Consider the following 17,821-nt stretch of genomic DNA (forward strand, 5'->3'; position numbering starts at 1 on the left):
GTCCTTCCAATGAACAGCCAGGACTGATCTCCTTCAGGATGGACTGGTTGGATCTCCTTGCAGTCCAAGGGACTCTCAAGAGTCTTCTCCAACACCACAGTTCAAAAGCATCAATTCTTTGGCGCTCAGCTTTCTTCACAGTCCAACTGTCACATCCATACATGACTACTGGAAAAACCATAGCCTTGACCAGACGGACCTTTGTTGACAAAGTAATGTCTCTGCTTTTTAAATATGCTATCTAGGTTGGTCATAACTTTCCTTCCAAGGAGTAAGTGTGTTTTAATTTCATGGCTGCAATCACCATCTGCAGTGATTTTGGAGCCCAAAAAAATAAAGTCTGACACTGTTTCCCCATCTATTTGCCATGAAGTGATGGGACCGGATGCCATGATTCTTAGTTTTCTGAGTGTTGAGCTTATAAGCCAACTTTTTCACTCTCCTCTCTTCACTTTCATCAAGAGGTTTTTTAGTTCCCTCTCACTTTCTGCCATAAGGCTTGTGTCATTTCTCCCAGCAATCTTGATTCCACCTTGTGCTTTCCTCCAGCCCAGCGTTTCTCATGATGTACTCTGCATATAAGTTAAATAAGCAGGGTGACAATATACAGCCTTGACATACTCCTTTTCCTATTTGGAACCAGTCTGTTGTTCCATGTCCAGTTCTAACCGTTGCTTCCTGACCTGCATACAGGTTTCTCAAGAGGCAGGTCAGGTGGTCTGGTATCCCATCTCTTTCAGAATTTTCCACAGTTTATTGTGATCCACACAGTCAAAGGCTTTGGCATAGTCAATAAAGCAGAAATAGATGTTTTTCTGGAACTCTCTTGCTTTATCGATGATCCAGTGGATATTGGCAATTTGATCTCTGGTTCCTTTGCCTTTCCTAAAACCAGCTTGAACATCTGGAAGTTCACAGTTCACGTATTGCTGAAGCCTGGCTTGGAGAATTTTGAGCATTACTTTACCAGTGTGTGAGATGAGTGCAATTGTGCAGTAGTTTGAGCATTCTTTGGCATTGCCTTTCTTTGGGATTGGAATGAAAACTGACCTTTTCCAGTCCTGTGGCCACTGCTGAGTTTTCCAAATTTGCTGGCATATTGAGTGCAGCACTTTCACAGCATCATCTTTCAGGATTTGAAATAGCTCAACTGGAATTCCATCACCTCCACTAGCTTTGTTCATAGTGATGCTTTCTAAGGCTCACTTGACTTCACATTCCAGGATGTCTGGCTCTAGGTGAGTGATCACACCATCATGATTATCTGGGTCGTGAATATCTTTTTTTTGTACAGTTCTTCTGTGTATTCTTGCCACCTCTTCTTAATAGCTTTTGCTTCTGTTAGGTCCATACCATTTCTGTCCTTTATCGAACCCATCTTTGCATGAAATGTTCCCTTCGTATCTCTAATTTTCTTGAAGAGATCTCGTCTTTCCCATTCTGTTGTTTTTCTCTGTTTCTTTGCACTGATCGCTTAGAAAGGATTTCTTATCTCTCCTTGCTATTCTTTGGAACTCTGCATTCAAATGGGAATATCTTTCCTTTTCTCCTTTGCTTTTCGCTTCTCTTCCTTTCACAGTTATTTGTAAGGCCTCCTCAGACAACCATTTTGCTTTTTTGCCTTTCTTTTCCATGGGGATGGTCTTAATCCCTGTCTCCTGTACCATGTCACAAACCTCCATCCACAGTACATCAGGCACTCTGTTTTTCAGATCTAGTCCCTTAAATCTATTTCTCACTTCCACTGTATAATCATAAGGGATTTGATTTAGGTCATACCTGAATGGTCTAGTGGTTTTTCCTACTTTCTTCAACTTAAGTCTGAATTTGGCAATAAGGAGTTCATGATCTGAGCCGCAGTCAGCTCCCGGTCTTGTTTTTGCTGACTGTATAGAGCTTCTCCATCTTTGGCTGCAAAGAATATAATCAATCTGATTTCGGTGTTGAGAAGATAGGGGCAGCGGCCGAGAGGAGCAACCCCACCTCCAAGGAGCAGCGGCTGCGTGGGTGCAGGGGTGCCGAGAAGAGCTACTCCACGTTCAAGGTCAGGTCGGGCGGCCGTGAGGAAATACTCCTCATCCAAGGTGAGGAGCAGCAGTTGCGCTTTGCTGGCGCAGCCGTGAAGAGATACCCTACAGTCAAGGTAAGAGAAACCCAAGTAAAATGGTAGGTGTTGCAAGAGGGCATCAGAGGGCAGACACACTAAAACCATAATCACAGAAAACTAGCCGATCTGATCACAGGACCACAGCCTTGTCTAACTCAATGAAACTAAGCCATGCCATGTGGGGCCACCCAAGACAGACGGGTCATAGTGGAGAGGTCTGACACAATGTGGTCCACTGGAGAAAGGAATGGCAAACCACTTCAGTATTCTTGCCTTGAGAACCCCATGAACAGTATGAAAAGGCAAAATGATAGGACACTGAAAGAGGAACTCCCCAGGTCATTAGGTGCCCAATATGCTACTGGAGATCAGTGGAGAAATAACTCCAGAAAGAATGAAGAGATGGAGCCAAAGCAAAATCAACACCCAGTTGTGGATGGGACTGGTGATAGAAGCAAGGTCTGATGCTGTAAAGAGCAATATTGCATAGGAACCTGGAATGTTAGGTCCATGAATCAAGGCAAATTGGAAGTGGTCAAACAGGAGATGGCAAGAGTGAATGTCGACATTCTAGGAATCAGTGAACTAAAATGGACTGGAATGGGTGAATTTAATTCAGATGACCATTATATCTACTACTGTGGGCAGGAATCCCTTAGAAGAAGTGGAGTAGCCATCATGGTCAACAAGAGTCTAAAATGCAGTACTTGGATGCAATCTCAAAAATGACAGAATGATCTCTGTTTATTTCCAAAGCAAACCAATTAATATCACGGTAATCCAAGCCTATGCTCCAACCAGTAACGCTGAAGAAGCTGAAGTTGAACGGTTCCATGAAGACCTACAAGACCTTTTAGAACTAATACCCAAAAAAGATGTCCTTTTCATTATAAGGGACTGGAATGCAAAAGTAGGAAATCAGGAAACACCTGGAGTAACAGGCAAATTTGGCCATGGAGTACGGAATGAAGCAGGGCAAAGGCTAATAGAGTTTTGCCAAGAGAATGCACTGGTCATAACAAATACCCTCTTCCAACAACACAAGAGAAGACTACACATGGACATCACCAGATGGTCAACACCGAAATCAGATTGCTTCACAAGGAACTAATTAAAGGCAAGCCAATTAATCTAACTACAGAATAAAAATGGTTTTTTCAAAGTTGCTTTTTTCAGTGTTCTCTGACAAAACACTTTATTTAATGTTATTTTTGATGCCTACATATTGATTTCAGTTCACAATGCCATATAAATAGAAGTCATTTAGCAATCTCTAGTTTCAAATTAAGACTTTCGTATGTATTAAGATGTAAGGCAGTATAATTGATTTAGAAGACTCACTTTAAGTCTTTAAAAGAATTACGCAAAAGGCACAATGATTTTCATTCTGGTCCCGGGACTGGTATTTGCAAATCTACTAAAACAGAAGCTCTGGAATTGCCTGCCATCTGACAGTTTGAGTTCATAAGCCCTCCAGGTGATTCTGAAGCACCGAAGCAAACTGAAGTTTGAGAACTGTTGCACTAGAAATCCAGGCAAAACTCACAATTTACCAAGCCCAAGTTGTAAGACTTAGTATAATTATAAATTATAGTAAACTTATTATTCTTTTGCTTAAAGAATAGCAAATGAGTTAACGCTACAAATGTAAATACCTATATTTTCATAAAATATAGAAAATCCCATTTTCATATGTGACATATGCACCTATATTTCCTAAATGAAATATAGAAAATTCAGTTTTCATACTGAAATACACACCTATATTTTCATATGTGAGATACATAAAATCTATTTCATACATGAATTATGCACCTATATATGTTCATATATGAAATACAGAAAATTCTACTTTCATATATGAAATATGCACCTATATGTTCATACATGAAATACAGAAATATAGACCCGGATTTGACCTCTGGGTTGGGAAGATCTACTGGAGAATGGAATGGCTACCCACTCTAGTATTCTTATCTGGAGAATTCCATGGACAGAGGAGCCTGGCGGACTACACTTGCTCCTTGTGAGGAAAGGTATGACCAACCTAGACAGTGTTATAAAAAGCAGAGACATCACTTTGCCAACCAAGGTCTTTGTAGTCAAAGGTAACAGCCAAGACAAGGAAGCAAGCTAATTATAGAAGCACACATAAATGGATACAGAAGGTGGGGTACATAGACACAATGCAACATACCTCAACCATACAAAGTAGGATATAATGCAAAGTCCAGCCACAGAAAAGAAAGTAGACATGGTCATTCCAAGTGAAGGAAGGGAGACAGTGAGATACAAGTATCACATGATATCACTTCTAGGTATAATCTGAAAATGGATACAAATGAACGTCTTTCAAAAAGAGACACAGCCTCAAAGACTTAGAAGGGAAACTTCCAGTCACCAAGAAAGTAAGATGTGGAGCAGGGAGAAATGAGCTGCTTCAAACTAACATATGCACATAACTATTTCTAAAGTAAGACACCAGGACCCACCGTGTAACACAAGGAATCTTACACAACACTATGTAATCACCTATATAGAAAAGAACCCCCCTGAAAATATGTTTACATCTATGTGGAAATGAACCAGTTGCAGCACATTGAAAAGAAAAAGAAAACAAGATTTTAATTCACCTTTATACTCTAGTTCAAATTATAGATTAAAAACAGAAAGAAAAAAAAAATGGGGAAGAAAGTGCTAACTGTGTTCCCTCCAGGCAATAGTGACCTGGGCTGGTGTCACATCCATGGAGCCAGATTGGCTTGTGTCCCAAGGATGGAGTGTGCTGGGGCTGAGAGAGCTGGTAGCTTGTGGCAGGCAGTGTACCTCCAAAATGGACCTGGAGTATCTCTTCCCTTCTGGAGAGCCCCCAACCTCCAGATACAGGCAGGAGAAATCAAGAGTTTGGAGTTAACATATATGCATTAATACATATCAAGCAGGTGATCCAGAAGTAACTACTGAGAAGCAGAAGGAAGGTTACTGAACATACTGTAATCACCTATGTGCAGAAAAAGACCTGAAAGAGAACAGATGAACATCTATGTATGACTGAATCAAGTTCCTGAAAAAGACCTGAAAGCGAAGAGAGAAACATCTATGTATGACTGAATCAAGTTCCAGTACACCTGAAACAAAGACATCAGAAATCAACGATGTTCTGGTATAAAGTTACAAGGAAACTCAGTTCAGCTCAGTCGTATCCGACTCTGCAACCCCATGGACTGCAGCTCGCCAGGCCTCCCTGTCCATCACCAACTCCCGGAGTTTACTCACTCATGTCCATTGGGTCGGTGATGCCATCCAACCATCTCATCTTCTGTCATCCCCTTCTCCTCCCGCCTTCAATCTTTCCCAGCATTACGGTCTTTTCAAATAAGTCAGTTCTTCGCATCAGGTGGCCAAAGTATTGGAGTTTAGCTTCAACATCAGTCCTTTCAATGAATATTCAGGACTGATTTCCTTGAGGATTGACTCATTGGATTTCCTTGTAGTCCAAAGGACTCTCAAGAATCTTCTCCAGCACCACAGATCAAAAGCATCAATTCTTTGGTGCTCAGCTTTCTTTATAGTCCAACTCTCACATCCATACATAACTACTGGATAAATGATAGCCTTGACTAGATGGACCTTTGTTGACAAAGTACTGTCTCTGCTTTTTAAAATGCTGTCTAGGTTGGTCGTATCTTTTCTTCCAAGAAGTAAGTGTCTTTTAGTTTCATGGCTGCAGTCACCATCTGCAGTGATTTTGGAGCCCAGGAAAATAAAGTCTGACACTGTTTCCACTGTTTCCCCATCTATTTGCCATGAAGTGATGGGACCGGATGCCATGATCTTAGTTTTCTGAATGTTAAGCTTTAAGCCAACTTTTTCACTCTCCTCTTTCACTTTAATCAAGAGGCTCTTTAGTTCTTCTTCACTTTCTGCTGTAAGGGTTTTGTCACCTGCATATCTGAGGTTATTGATATTTCCCTCAATAATCTTGATTCCAGCTTGTGCTTCATCCAGCCCAGCGTTTTTCAAGATGTATTCTGCACATAAGTTAAATAAGCAGGGTGACAGTATACAGCCTTGATGTACACCTTTTCCTATTTGGAACCAGTCTGTTGTTCCATGTCCAGTTCTAACTGTTGCTTCCTGACCTACATACATATTTCTCAGGAGGAATTACAAATTAAAAAAAAAGGGGGGGGGGGCAATTGTAGCATGGAGAAGTGCTGCTGCCTTGTGGCCATTTTCTGTACCACCACCATGAAGAGCTGTGCTGCTGGGTATTTAATATTCACAACGATTCAGGGGCTGTAAGTAAAAAACACCTGCCCTCCAGCAACGTCCTAAGAGTGGCCATTGAAAAAGAATTCAAAATTAGGAAGACTTTCAAGAACCCAGCTTCAAGAGGTAAATTTAATTCACACCCTTAAAAAAAAATCACATGAGAAAATCACAACATCACTAGACATTAGGGAAATGCAATTCTAAACTACAATGAGGTATCACACCACACTGGGAAGAATGGCCATTGCCCAACACACTACAAACAATAAATGCTGGAGAGGGTGTGCAGACAACGGAACCCGCTTCCACGGATGCTTGGGATGTAAATTGGAAACAACCACTATGAAGGACACTGTGGAGGTTCCTTCAGCCATGGAGAGAAGAATGAGGTTAGAATACTCCCTATCACTGTACACAAAAATAGACTCCAAATAGTATAAATATCTAAATATAAGGATGGATACTATGAAATCCTTGAGAAAAGTATAAACAGGACATAATTTGACATAAAATGCAGCAAGTTCTTTGTGGACACACATTTTTAGAATAAAGAAAAATAAACTACAAATCAGAAACCAGGCTAAACTAACCTTAAAAGGATTTGCATAGCAAGGAAAACCCTAAACAAAAGACAAGGATAACACTCAGAATAGGAAAAAAAAAACATTTACAATGAGATGCCTACAAGGAATTCATCTCCAAACCATGCAAGAAGCTTGTGCAACTCACTGTTAAACATACACCTCCCCCACAAAAAAAAGGGGGCCAAATATAAAAATGGATATTTCTCTGAGGAATGCCAACAGACTGCAATTTGGCACATGAAAAGATACTCAGCATCACTAATACTAGAGAAACGGAAATCAAAACTCTAATGAGGACTGTGTTCACATTTGTCAGAAAAGCCATCTTAAAAAATAAATGCTTGAGAGGTTATGGAGAGAAGGGAACCCTCCTGCACTGTTGATTGCAATGTACATAGGTACATCTGGTAGGGAGAAGACTATAGAGGTTCATTTTAAAAATAACATAGAAACACTTTTAGATCCAGAAATCCCATGATAGGGCATATATCTGGAGAAAAAAAAATTTAAAAGATGTGGGTCCCCCTTCCCTCTTGGCCTCACTAGGTACAATAACCAAGTCAGGGAAGCAAGTTAACTGTAGAAATTACAGATGAATGGATACAGACGATCAAGTATGTATACACAATGCAATATTACTCAAACATAAGAAAGTAGGAAATAATCCAAGTCTAACCACAGGAAAGAATGTAGAGATGATCATTCCAAGTAAGGCAGACAGGGACAGACAAGTATATGATGTCACTTCAAGGGGTAATTAAAAATGCATAAAAATAAATGTCTTTCCCAAAGAGACATAGCCTCACAGACTTAGAAAATAAACTTTCAGTCACCAAGAAAGTAAGATGTGGGGCAGGGAGAAACGAGCTGCTTCAGACTAACAAATGCACACTACTATTTATAAAATAACTCACTAGGACCCACTGTGTAACACAAGAAAACTTACAAATACTCTGTAATGACCTATATAGAAAACAATCCCCCCAAAAAATACATGTATACAACCATGTGGAAGTGAATCAAGTTGCAGTAGACTGCAAAAAAAAAAAAAAAAACAAAAACAACTCACAAAGTTGTAATTCAAATTACAGGAAAATTACAGGATAAAAGCAGTTCAAATTATAGAATAAAAGCAGGGGGAAAACATGCTGACTATTCCCCTCAGGCCATAGTGACCTGGGCTGGCGCCACACCCCTGGAGCCTGACTGGCTTTGGTCCCATGTCTGGAGTGTAGTGAGTCTCGAGGAGCTGGGAAAATGCGCTGGCAGTGTGCTACCACCATGGACAAGAAGTCTCTTTTGACCTCTGCATGAGCGACAGTCTCCAGATACAGGTGGGAGAAATTAAGAGTCTTGATTTACCATATACTGTTAATATATATCAAGTATATGATCAAAGAGTAACTACTGAATAGCATAGGGAAGTTTATGTACACACTGTAGGTCACCTATATACAAAAAAGAACCCGAAAGAGAATAAATGAACATCTACATATAACTGAATCACATTCCTCTACAACTGAAACAAACACTACAATACAAATCAACTTTATTCCAACATAAAATAACAAGGAAATAAGAGGGGGAAAAGAAAAGTGAGTCATGAAGTCATGCTCTTCCCCTGTGACCTTTATCTGTACAAAGCCACGAAAAGCAGAGCTGCTGGGCATTTAATATTCACAAGGATGGGGGGGATGTAAGTAAAAACACCTGCTCTGGAGAAATGTCCTAGGGGTTGTCATCAAAAAGAACTCAAAACAAAGCAGGCATTTAAGTGGACAATTTCAAGAGGTATGTTTAATTCACACCCTTTAAAAAAAATCACGTGAAGCCAAAGCAATCTTGAGAAAGAAGAATGGAACTGGAGGAATCAACCAGCCTGACTTCAGGCTCTACTACAAAGTCACAGTCATCAAGACAGTATGGTACTGGCACAAAGACAGAAATATAGATCAATGGAACAGAGTAGAAAGCCCAGAGATAAATCTACGTACCTACGGACACCTTATCTTCGACAAAGGAGGCAAGGATATACAATGGAAAAAAGACAACCTCTTTAACAAGTGATGCTGGGAAAACTGGTCAACCACTTGTAAAAGAATGAAACTAGAACACTCTCTAACACCATACACAAAAATAAACTCAAAATGGATTAAAGATCTAAATGTAAGACCAGAAACTATAAAACTCCTAGAGGAAAACATTGGCAAAACACTCTCTGACATAAATCACAGAAGGATCCTCTATGACCCACCTCCCAGAATATTGGAAATAAAAGCAAAAATAAACAAATGGGACCTAATTAAACTTAAAAGCTTTTGCACAACAAAGGAAACTATAAGCAAGGTGAAAAGACAGCTCTCAGAATGGGAGAAAATAATAGCAAACAAAGCAACAGACAAAGGATTAATCTCAAAAATATACAAGCAACTCCTGCAGCTCAATTCCAGAAAAATAAATGACCCAATCAAAAAATGGGCTAAAGAACTAAACAGACATTTCTCCAAAGAAGACATACAGATGGCTAACAAACACATGAAAAGATGCTCAATATCACTCATTATCAGAGAAATGCAAATCAAAACCACAACGAGGTACCATTACATGCCAGTCAGGATGGCTGCTATCCAAAAGTCTACAAGCAATAAATGCTGAAGAGGGTGTGGAGAAAAGGGAACCCTCTTACACTGTTGGTGGGAATGCAAACTAGTACAGCCGCTATGGAGAACAGTGTGGAGATTCCTTAAAAAACTGGAAATAGAACTGCCATATGACCCAGCAATCCCACTCCTGGGCATACATACCGAGGAAACTAGATCTGAAAGAGACACGTGCACCCCAATGTTCATCGCAGCACTGCTTATAATAGCCAGGACGTGGAAGCAACCTAGATGCCCACCAGCAGATGAATGGATAAGGAAGCTATGGTACATATACACCATGGAATATTACTCAGCCATTAAAAAGAATTCATTTGAATCAGTTCTAATGAGATGGATGAAACTGGAGCCCACTATCCAGAGTGAAGTAAGCCAGAAAGATAAACACCAATACAGTATACTAACGCATATATATGGAACTTAAAAAGATGGTAACAATAACCCTATATGCAAAACAGAAAAAGAGACACAGATGTACAGAACAGACTTTTGGACTCTGTGGGAGAAGGCGAGGGTGGGATGTTCTGAGAGAATAGCATTGAAACAAGTATACAATCAAGGGTGAAACAGATCACCAGCCCAGGTTGGATGCATGAGACAAGTGCTCAGGGCTGGTGCACTGGGAAGACCCAGAGGGATGGGATGGGGAGGGAGGTGGGAGGGGGGATCGGGATGGGGAACACATATAAATCCATGGCTGATTCATGTTAATGTATGGCAAAAATCACTACAATATTATAAAGTAATTAGCCTCCAACTAATAAAAATAAATGAAAAAAATTTAAAAAAAAAACCACCTGAAAAGATGGAAACATCACTAAATAATAGAGAAATGCAAATGTAAACTGTGGTGAGGTATCACATCACACCAGGAGGAATGGCCCTTGTCTAACACTCTCCAATCAACAAGTGCTGAAGGGGGTGTAGAGACAAAGGGAATCCTTCTCCATTGATGCTTGGGATGTAATTTGGTAATAGCCACTGTGAAGGACACTCTGAAGGTTTCTTCAGCCATGAAAATGAGAATGAACTTAGAATACTCCCTGACACTATACTCAAAAATAAACGCCAAATAGTATATCTAAAAGTAAGGACTGCTGCTGCTGCTAAGTCGCTTCATTCATGTCCAACTCTGTGCGACCCCATAGACGGCAGCCCACCAGGCTCCTCCGTCCCTGGGATTCTCCAGGCAAGAACACTGGAGTGGGTTGCCATTTCCTTCTCCAATGCATGAAAGTGAAAAGTGAAAGGGAAGTCGCTCAGTCGTGTCCAACTCTTAGCAACCCCATGGACTGCAGCCTACCAGGCTCCTCCATCCATGGGATTTTCCAGGCAAGAGTACTGGAATGGGGTGCCACTGCCTTCTCCGAAAAGTAAGGACAGACACTATAAAATTCTTGAGGAAAATATAAACAGGATATGATTTGACATATATTACAACAAATTCCTTGTGCATCCATATCTTAGAATAATGAAAAATAAACTACAAACCAGAAAAAGGGATTAAATTTAAAAGCATTTGAATACCAAAGGAAATAAAAAATGAAACACTCAGCATAGGAAAAAATATTTGCAAATGGATATACCCACAAGGAATTCATCTCCAAAATATACACACAGCCCCTGCCACTCAATATCAAAAATACATACACCATGAGAAAAAATGAGACGAACTTTGAATGAAAACAGAGAGTTCAAATGACAGGATGAAAACAGAATAAACAACAAAAGCTGCTGACTCGATTCCATTAAGGCCATAGTGACCCGGGCTGCTGTCACGTCCCTGAAGCCTGGGCAGGCTTGTTTCCCAAGGATGGACTGCCATGGGGCTGACGGAGCTGGGGAGGGTGTGCCAGCCATTGAGCCCTGCCCCATGGACCTGTGAGCCTGCTCCCCTCTGCCCGGGCCCACAACCTCCAGATCCAGGAGGTCCTCCTGCAGTAAAACTACGGCTACTGCACCCAAAGGATGTGGAGCCTCTGGGCTGAAAGAGCTTTGAAAAACCCCGTGGGTGCCATGTCTCCTGGTGGTGGGGTCCCCACCTTCAGCCTCCTTCCTTAGGGTCCTCCCATCTACGGATGAAAGCACTCTCCCCAGAGTGGTGTTGCAGGAAAGGGGATGTGTCCACGGGACAGGGGTAAGGAAGGAAGAAGGAATGGGACACAAGCTTTAAGTACTTCTTCTGGCACTTTCCACCCTGACAATCCAGGAACAGGCCTTTCCCCAAGGCTCTCGTTCCCTCAGTAACCAGAGTTGGGCATAAAGACATGCTGCCACCTTGTGGCCATTTCCCATAACAACAACTTTGAAACCATTGCTCATGGGGACTTAATATCCCCAAGGCCGGCAGAGCTGTAAGTAAAGAACACCTGCCCTCAAGAAATGTCCTAAGGGAGATCATCGGAAAAATATTCAAACCAGGGAAAACATTTTGAATATTCATTCAAGAAGCTAACTTGAATAAGTAAGTTTAACTCACACTGTTTAAAAAAAAACACATGAAAATATGTCAACATCATTAAATATGAGAGAAATGCAAATCAAAACTTCAATAAGGTATCACCTCACATTGATGATAATGGCCACAGGCAGAAATTCTACAAACAATAAATGCTGGAGCGAGTATAGAGCACAGGGAACCCTCCTACACTGATGCTGGGAATGGAAATTGGGAGCAGCCACTGTGGAGGACACGGGGCAGGTTCCTTAGCATGAAAATGAGAATGAAATTAGACTAGTCCCTGAAACCATACACAAACTTAACTGCAAATAGATTAAAGATCTAAATAAAAGGACAGATTTTATGAAACTACTGAAGAAAAAAACAGAACATACTTTGACATAAAATGCAGCATTTGTGATCCACCTCTTAGAATCACGAAAAATAAAACAAAAATAAACAAATGGTACCTAACAAACATTAAAAGCAATTGCACAGAAAGGGAAATCACAAGTGAAAAAAAAAAAAAAGACAACCCTCAGAATGAAAAAAATTCTTGCAAATGAAGATACTCACAGGGAATTTATCTCCAACACATACAAACAATTTGTACAGCACAATATCAGAAAACAAACAATTCAATAAAAAAATCAGACAAAGATCTACATGCACATTTCTCCAAAGAAGGCATAGATATGGCTATAAAGCACATAAAAATGTGCTCAATCTCATGAGTTCTTCAGTTCAGTCGTGTCTGACTCTTTGCAACCCCATGGACTGAAGCATGCCAGCTTCCCTGTCTATCACAAACTCCCAGAGCTTACTCAGACTCATGTCCATTGAGTTGGTAATGCCATCCAACCATCTCATCCTCTGTCATCCCCTTTTCCTCCCGCCTTCAATCTTTCCCAGCATCAGGGTCTTTTCCAAGGAGTCAGTTCTTTGCATCAGGTGGCCAAAGTATTGGAGTTTCAGCTTCAGCGTCAGTCCTTTCAATGAATATTCAGGACTGATTTCCTTGAGAATTGACTGGTTGGATCTCCTTCCAGTCGAAGGGACTCTCAAGAGTCTTCTCTAGTACCACGAGTTCTTAGAGAAATGCAAATCAAATATACAATGAGGTATCACCTCACATCAATATAAATTCAGTTCAGTCGCTCAAGTCGTGTCCAGCTCTTCACAACCTGATGTACCACAGCACGCCAGGCCTCCCTGTCCATCACCAACTCCCAGAGTCTACTCAAACTCATCTCCATTGAGTCGGTGATGCCATCCAACCATCTCATCCTCTGTCATCCCCTTCTCCTCCTGCCCTCAATCTCTCCCAGCATCAGGGTCTTTTCCAAGGAGTCAGCTCTTTGCATCAGGTGGCCAAAGTATAGGAGTTTCAGCTTCAACATCAGTCCTTCAAATGAATATTCAGGACTGATTTCCTTTAGGATTGACTGGTTGGATCTCCTTGCAGTTCAAGGGACTCTCAAGAGTCTTCTCCAAGACCACAGCTCAAAAGCATCAATTCTTCTGTGCTCACCTTTCTTTATAGTCCAACTCTCACATCCATGCATGACTACTGGAAAAACCATAGCTTTAACTAGACAAACCTTTGTTGGCAAAGTAATGTCTCTGCTTTATAGTATGCTGTCTAGGTTGGTCATAACTTTCCTTCCAAGGAGGAAGTGTCTTTTAATTTCACGGCTGCAGTCACCATCTGTAGTGATTTTGGAGCCCCAAAAAATAAAGTCTGACACTGTTTCCCCATCTATTTGCCATGAAGTGATGGGACCGGATGCCATGATCTTAGTTTTCTGAATGTTGAGTTTTAAGCCAAATTTTTCACCCCCCTCTTTCACTTTCATCAAGAAGCTCTTTAGTTCTTCATTGTCTGCCATAAGGGTAGTGTCATCTATATATCTGAGGTTATTGATCTTTCTCTCAGCAATCTTGATTCCAGCTTGTGCTTCCTCCAGCCCAGCATTTCTCATGATGTTCTCTGCATATAAGTTAAATAAGCAGGGTGACAATATACAGCCTTGACGTACTCCTTTTCCTATTTGGAACCAGTCTGTTGTTCCATGTCCAGTTCTAACTATTGGTTCCTGACCTGCATACAGGTTTCTCAAAAGGCAGGTCAGGTGGTCTGGTATTCCCATCTCTTTCAGAATTTTCCACAGTTTATTGTGATCCACACAGTCAAAGGTTTTGGCATAGTCAATAAAACAGAAATAGATTTTTTCTGGAACTCTTGCTTTTTCGATGATCCAGCAGATGTTGGCATTTTGATCTCTGGTTCCTCTGCCTTTTCTAAAACCAGCTTGAACATCTGAAGTTCACGGTTCACATATTGCTAAAGCCTGGCTTGCAGAATTTTGGGCATTACTTTACTAGTGTGTGAGATGAGCGCAATTGTGCAGTAGTTTGAGCATTCTTGGCATTACCTTTCACCCACAAGGGAGAACATTATGGAGGTTCTTAGAAAACTAAAAATAGAAGTACCAAGTGATCCAGCAATACCATACCTAGGTGTAGATCCAGAGAAAACCAAAATATGAAAAGACACCTGTACCCCAAAGGTCATGGCAGCCCTAGGTCCAATAGCAAAGACACAGAAGCAACTTAAGTGTACAAAGACAGATGAATGGATACAGAAGATGGGGTACATGTACACAATGCAATATTGCTCAGAAATAAAAAAGGATGAAACAATGACATTTCCACTTACAGGGAAGAAAGCAGAGGTGATTACACTAAGTGAAGAAAGTGAGACAGGGAGACAAGCATCACTTCTGGTGGAATCTAAAATGGACACAAATGAACTTCATTTCAAAAGAGAAACAGGTTCACAGACTTAGAAAAGAAACTTGATGTTTACCAAAAAGAAATGTCAGGGGGCAGGGAGTAATTAGAGGGTTCAGATGGATATATACACATTAAAACAGCTGCTGTTTTGTTTAGTCACTCAACTGTGTCCAACTCTTTGCAACCCCATGGACTGTAGCCTGCCAGGCTCCTCTGTCCATGGGATTTCCCAGGGAAGAAGACTGGAGTGGGTTGCCGTTTCCTTCTCTAGGGGATCTTCCCAACCCAGGGATCGAAACTGTGTCTCCTCAAGTCTCTTGCATTGCAGGTGGATTCCTTACCGCTGATCCAACAGGGAAGCCATAAAACACGTGCTGAAGGGCTCTTAATAGTCAAAGGTCCAACAGGACTTTAAATGACACCTGCACTCAAGAAATGTCCTGAGGTAAATCATCACAAAAGAATTCCAAACAGGGTCAAGTTTCTAGAAGCCAGTTTCAAGAGGTAAACTGTACTCACAAGGTGTAAAATAATAAAAGCACATGGAAAGCTACTCCACATCAATAATTATTAAATCAATGCCAATCAAAACTTCAATAAGGTATTGCCTTACATTAGTCACAATGGCCATCATTGAAAAGATCTACAAAGAATAAATACTGTAGAGAATGTACAGAAAAAGGAATCCTACAATCTTGGTAGGAATGTAAATTAAATGGTGAAGCCACTATGGAAAACAGCATGGACGTTCCTTGAAACACTAAACAGAGAGGTATCATATGATCCTGAAATCCCATTCCTGGACTCAGGTCCAGAAAAAAAAAATCATCATTCAAAATGACACATGCACCTTGCTTTTCAGGGCAACACTATTTACAATAGCCAAGACATAGAATCCACCAAAATGTCCAGTGACAGAAATGTGAAGGCTACAAGGTACATCTATACACTGGAATACTACTCAGTCATAAAACAAAATGAAATAATGATATTGGCAGCAGCATGGATGAGCCAAGAAATTATAATTCTATGTGAGGTAAGTAGAGAGAAAATATGTGATATGTACAGGTGGAATCTATAAATTCATACCAGTGAACTAATGTACCAAACAGACTCACAGCCTGAGAAAACCGAATCCAATTATCAAAAGAAGAGAGGGATAAATTAATAGTTTGGGATGAAAATACATGCACTAATATATATCAAGTTGATAATATATCAAGTTTTCTGAATAGAACAGGAAACTGCACTGGAAAAATTGTAATATGAGGAAAAAAGCAGAAAAAGAATAGATACACATCTAGGTATAACTGAATCAAGTTCATATACACCTAAACAAACAAAACAACAGAAATCAACTATGCTTCAATAAAAAATGACAGTTAAATGACAAATTAAATTATCTGAACTCAGTGTAGGGGACACCAGGCAGTCGTGACCCCTACGATTAGACAAGGGATCTGCTATGATATTAATATAACACCACCAAAGGTTTTCACTCAGCAAAACATAGAGCAGCAACCCACCCAAAGGTGCCTGACCTCATGTGAATGAGACAAGGTGAAGAGAAGAAAAAGGACCACAGGTTAATCAGGGCAACAATCCCTCAATTCAGATGTTGGGAATCTCCGAGGGGACAAAACACGCTTCAGGTAAAGAGCAGACATGGGGTCTCCAGGTACAGGATCCTGACCCATGTGGATGGGGTGAGACCCACACAATCCCCAGACCCTGTACCTGGGGTCGCATGACCCTTGGTTAGGGCACCATGTCTCTGCTGGTTGGGCCCTTAAAGTGAAACGAGTGAGTTTCTGTAAACTTCTGTGATGGTAGACAGCAGTGTAGGGTCAGTCTTCTCTCCCCACAATTTTCCCAGAGAAGTCCTCCTCTTCTCCCTTTGGTTCTGTGTGGTTGTAACTGTTTTTAGAGCTGTCATGATAATGTTGAACACACTACCTTGGTTCTTGCAGGCTCGGTCCTTTCTTGTTCCACTGAGGTGTTGACAAAACACACACCAGGCGCAGGCCTAGGAGATGAGGCGCAGGTCTGGTCTCTGCTGAGGAGGGGCGGTCGACTGGAAGGAGATCACAGTAGCAACTTCACTTGTTGCCCATTGGCTTTTCACCTGGTCCGTGTGCCCTGCAATCAATTCACCAGGTGAACCTGCCTCCCTTCCCGCCATGTTCGTGCTGGTGAATTGGAGTAATTACCAGGTAGACACCTGAGGAACCTCCAGGAGCCCCAGGGAGGGTGAACCTCGCGGGGGTAAAGAAGAAAACAGGCAACATGCCTATATAAAGTGAATACCATAAAGCATTAATTCCCAAACACAAGTGAAGCTCTCACGTATTCTTCCCTTTTTCTTAGCTTTGTACGTATGGTCTCCCCACACATGTGATCCTGACCCATGGAGATGGGGTGAAACTCACACAGTCCCCAAACTACCCACCTGGGGTCACATGTCCCCGCAGTCAGGACACCATGGCTGTGGTCAGTGGGCCCCCTATGTGTAAACAAGCCTGGTCCCTGGGGCCTCCGAGACCCTAGAAAGAAGTGTAGGGACCTTCTCCTCTCCCCACAATTGTCCCTGAGAAGTCAGGCCCTTCCTGTTTTCACTTTGGTTCTGTGTAATTTTTGCTGGTTTGAAAGCTCTTGCTAGAGTTGAACACACTACCTCGGTTCTGGCAGGCTCTGTCTTTCTTGTCACGCCGAGGTGTTGAGAAAATAGTAGAGCTGGGCTAAAAGACGAGGGGCAGCTCTGTTCTCTTTGGAGGAGAGAGTCAACTGGAAGGAGACCACAGCAGCAACCTCACCTGCTGCCCATTGACTTTTTGCCCAATCCCTGTGCCCTGGAATCAATTCACCAGGTGAACCTGCCTCCCTATTAAACCTAAATGTGCTGGAACATTGGAATAATTACTAGTTAGCCCACATGAGGAGTCTCAAGGAGCCCCAGGGA

General features: G+C 41.4%; 1 protein-coding gene across 1 annotated transcript in view; it reads right to left on the reverse strand.

Moving 5' to 3' along the window:
• The window catches only part of LOC122454857, a 91,756-nt gene that overhangs the window by 39,830 nt on the left and 34,105 nt on the right, over window positions 1–17,821 (reverse strand). The window contains exons 6-7 of the mRNA XM_043489527.1: window positions 17,073–17,152; window positions 16,819–16,936 (exon numbers count right to left, since the gene is read on the reverse strand). Of these exons, the coding sequence (XP_043345462.1) occupies window positions 16,819–16,936; window positions 17,073–17,152 (198 nt within the window). The remainder of the gene's footprint in view (window positions 1–16,818; window positions 16,937–17,072; window positions 17,153–17,821) is intronic.

This window comes from Cervus canadensis, chromosome 17 (assembly GCF_019320065.1).
Source record: "Cervus canadensis isolate Bull #8, Minnesota chromosome 17, ASM1932006v1, whole genome shotgun sequence".
NCBI lineage: Eukaryota > Metazoa > Chordata > Mammalia > Artiodactyla > Cervidae > Cervus > Cervus canadensis.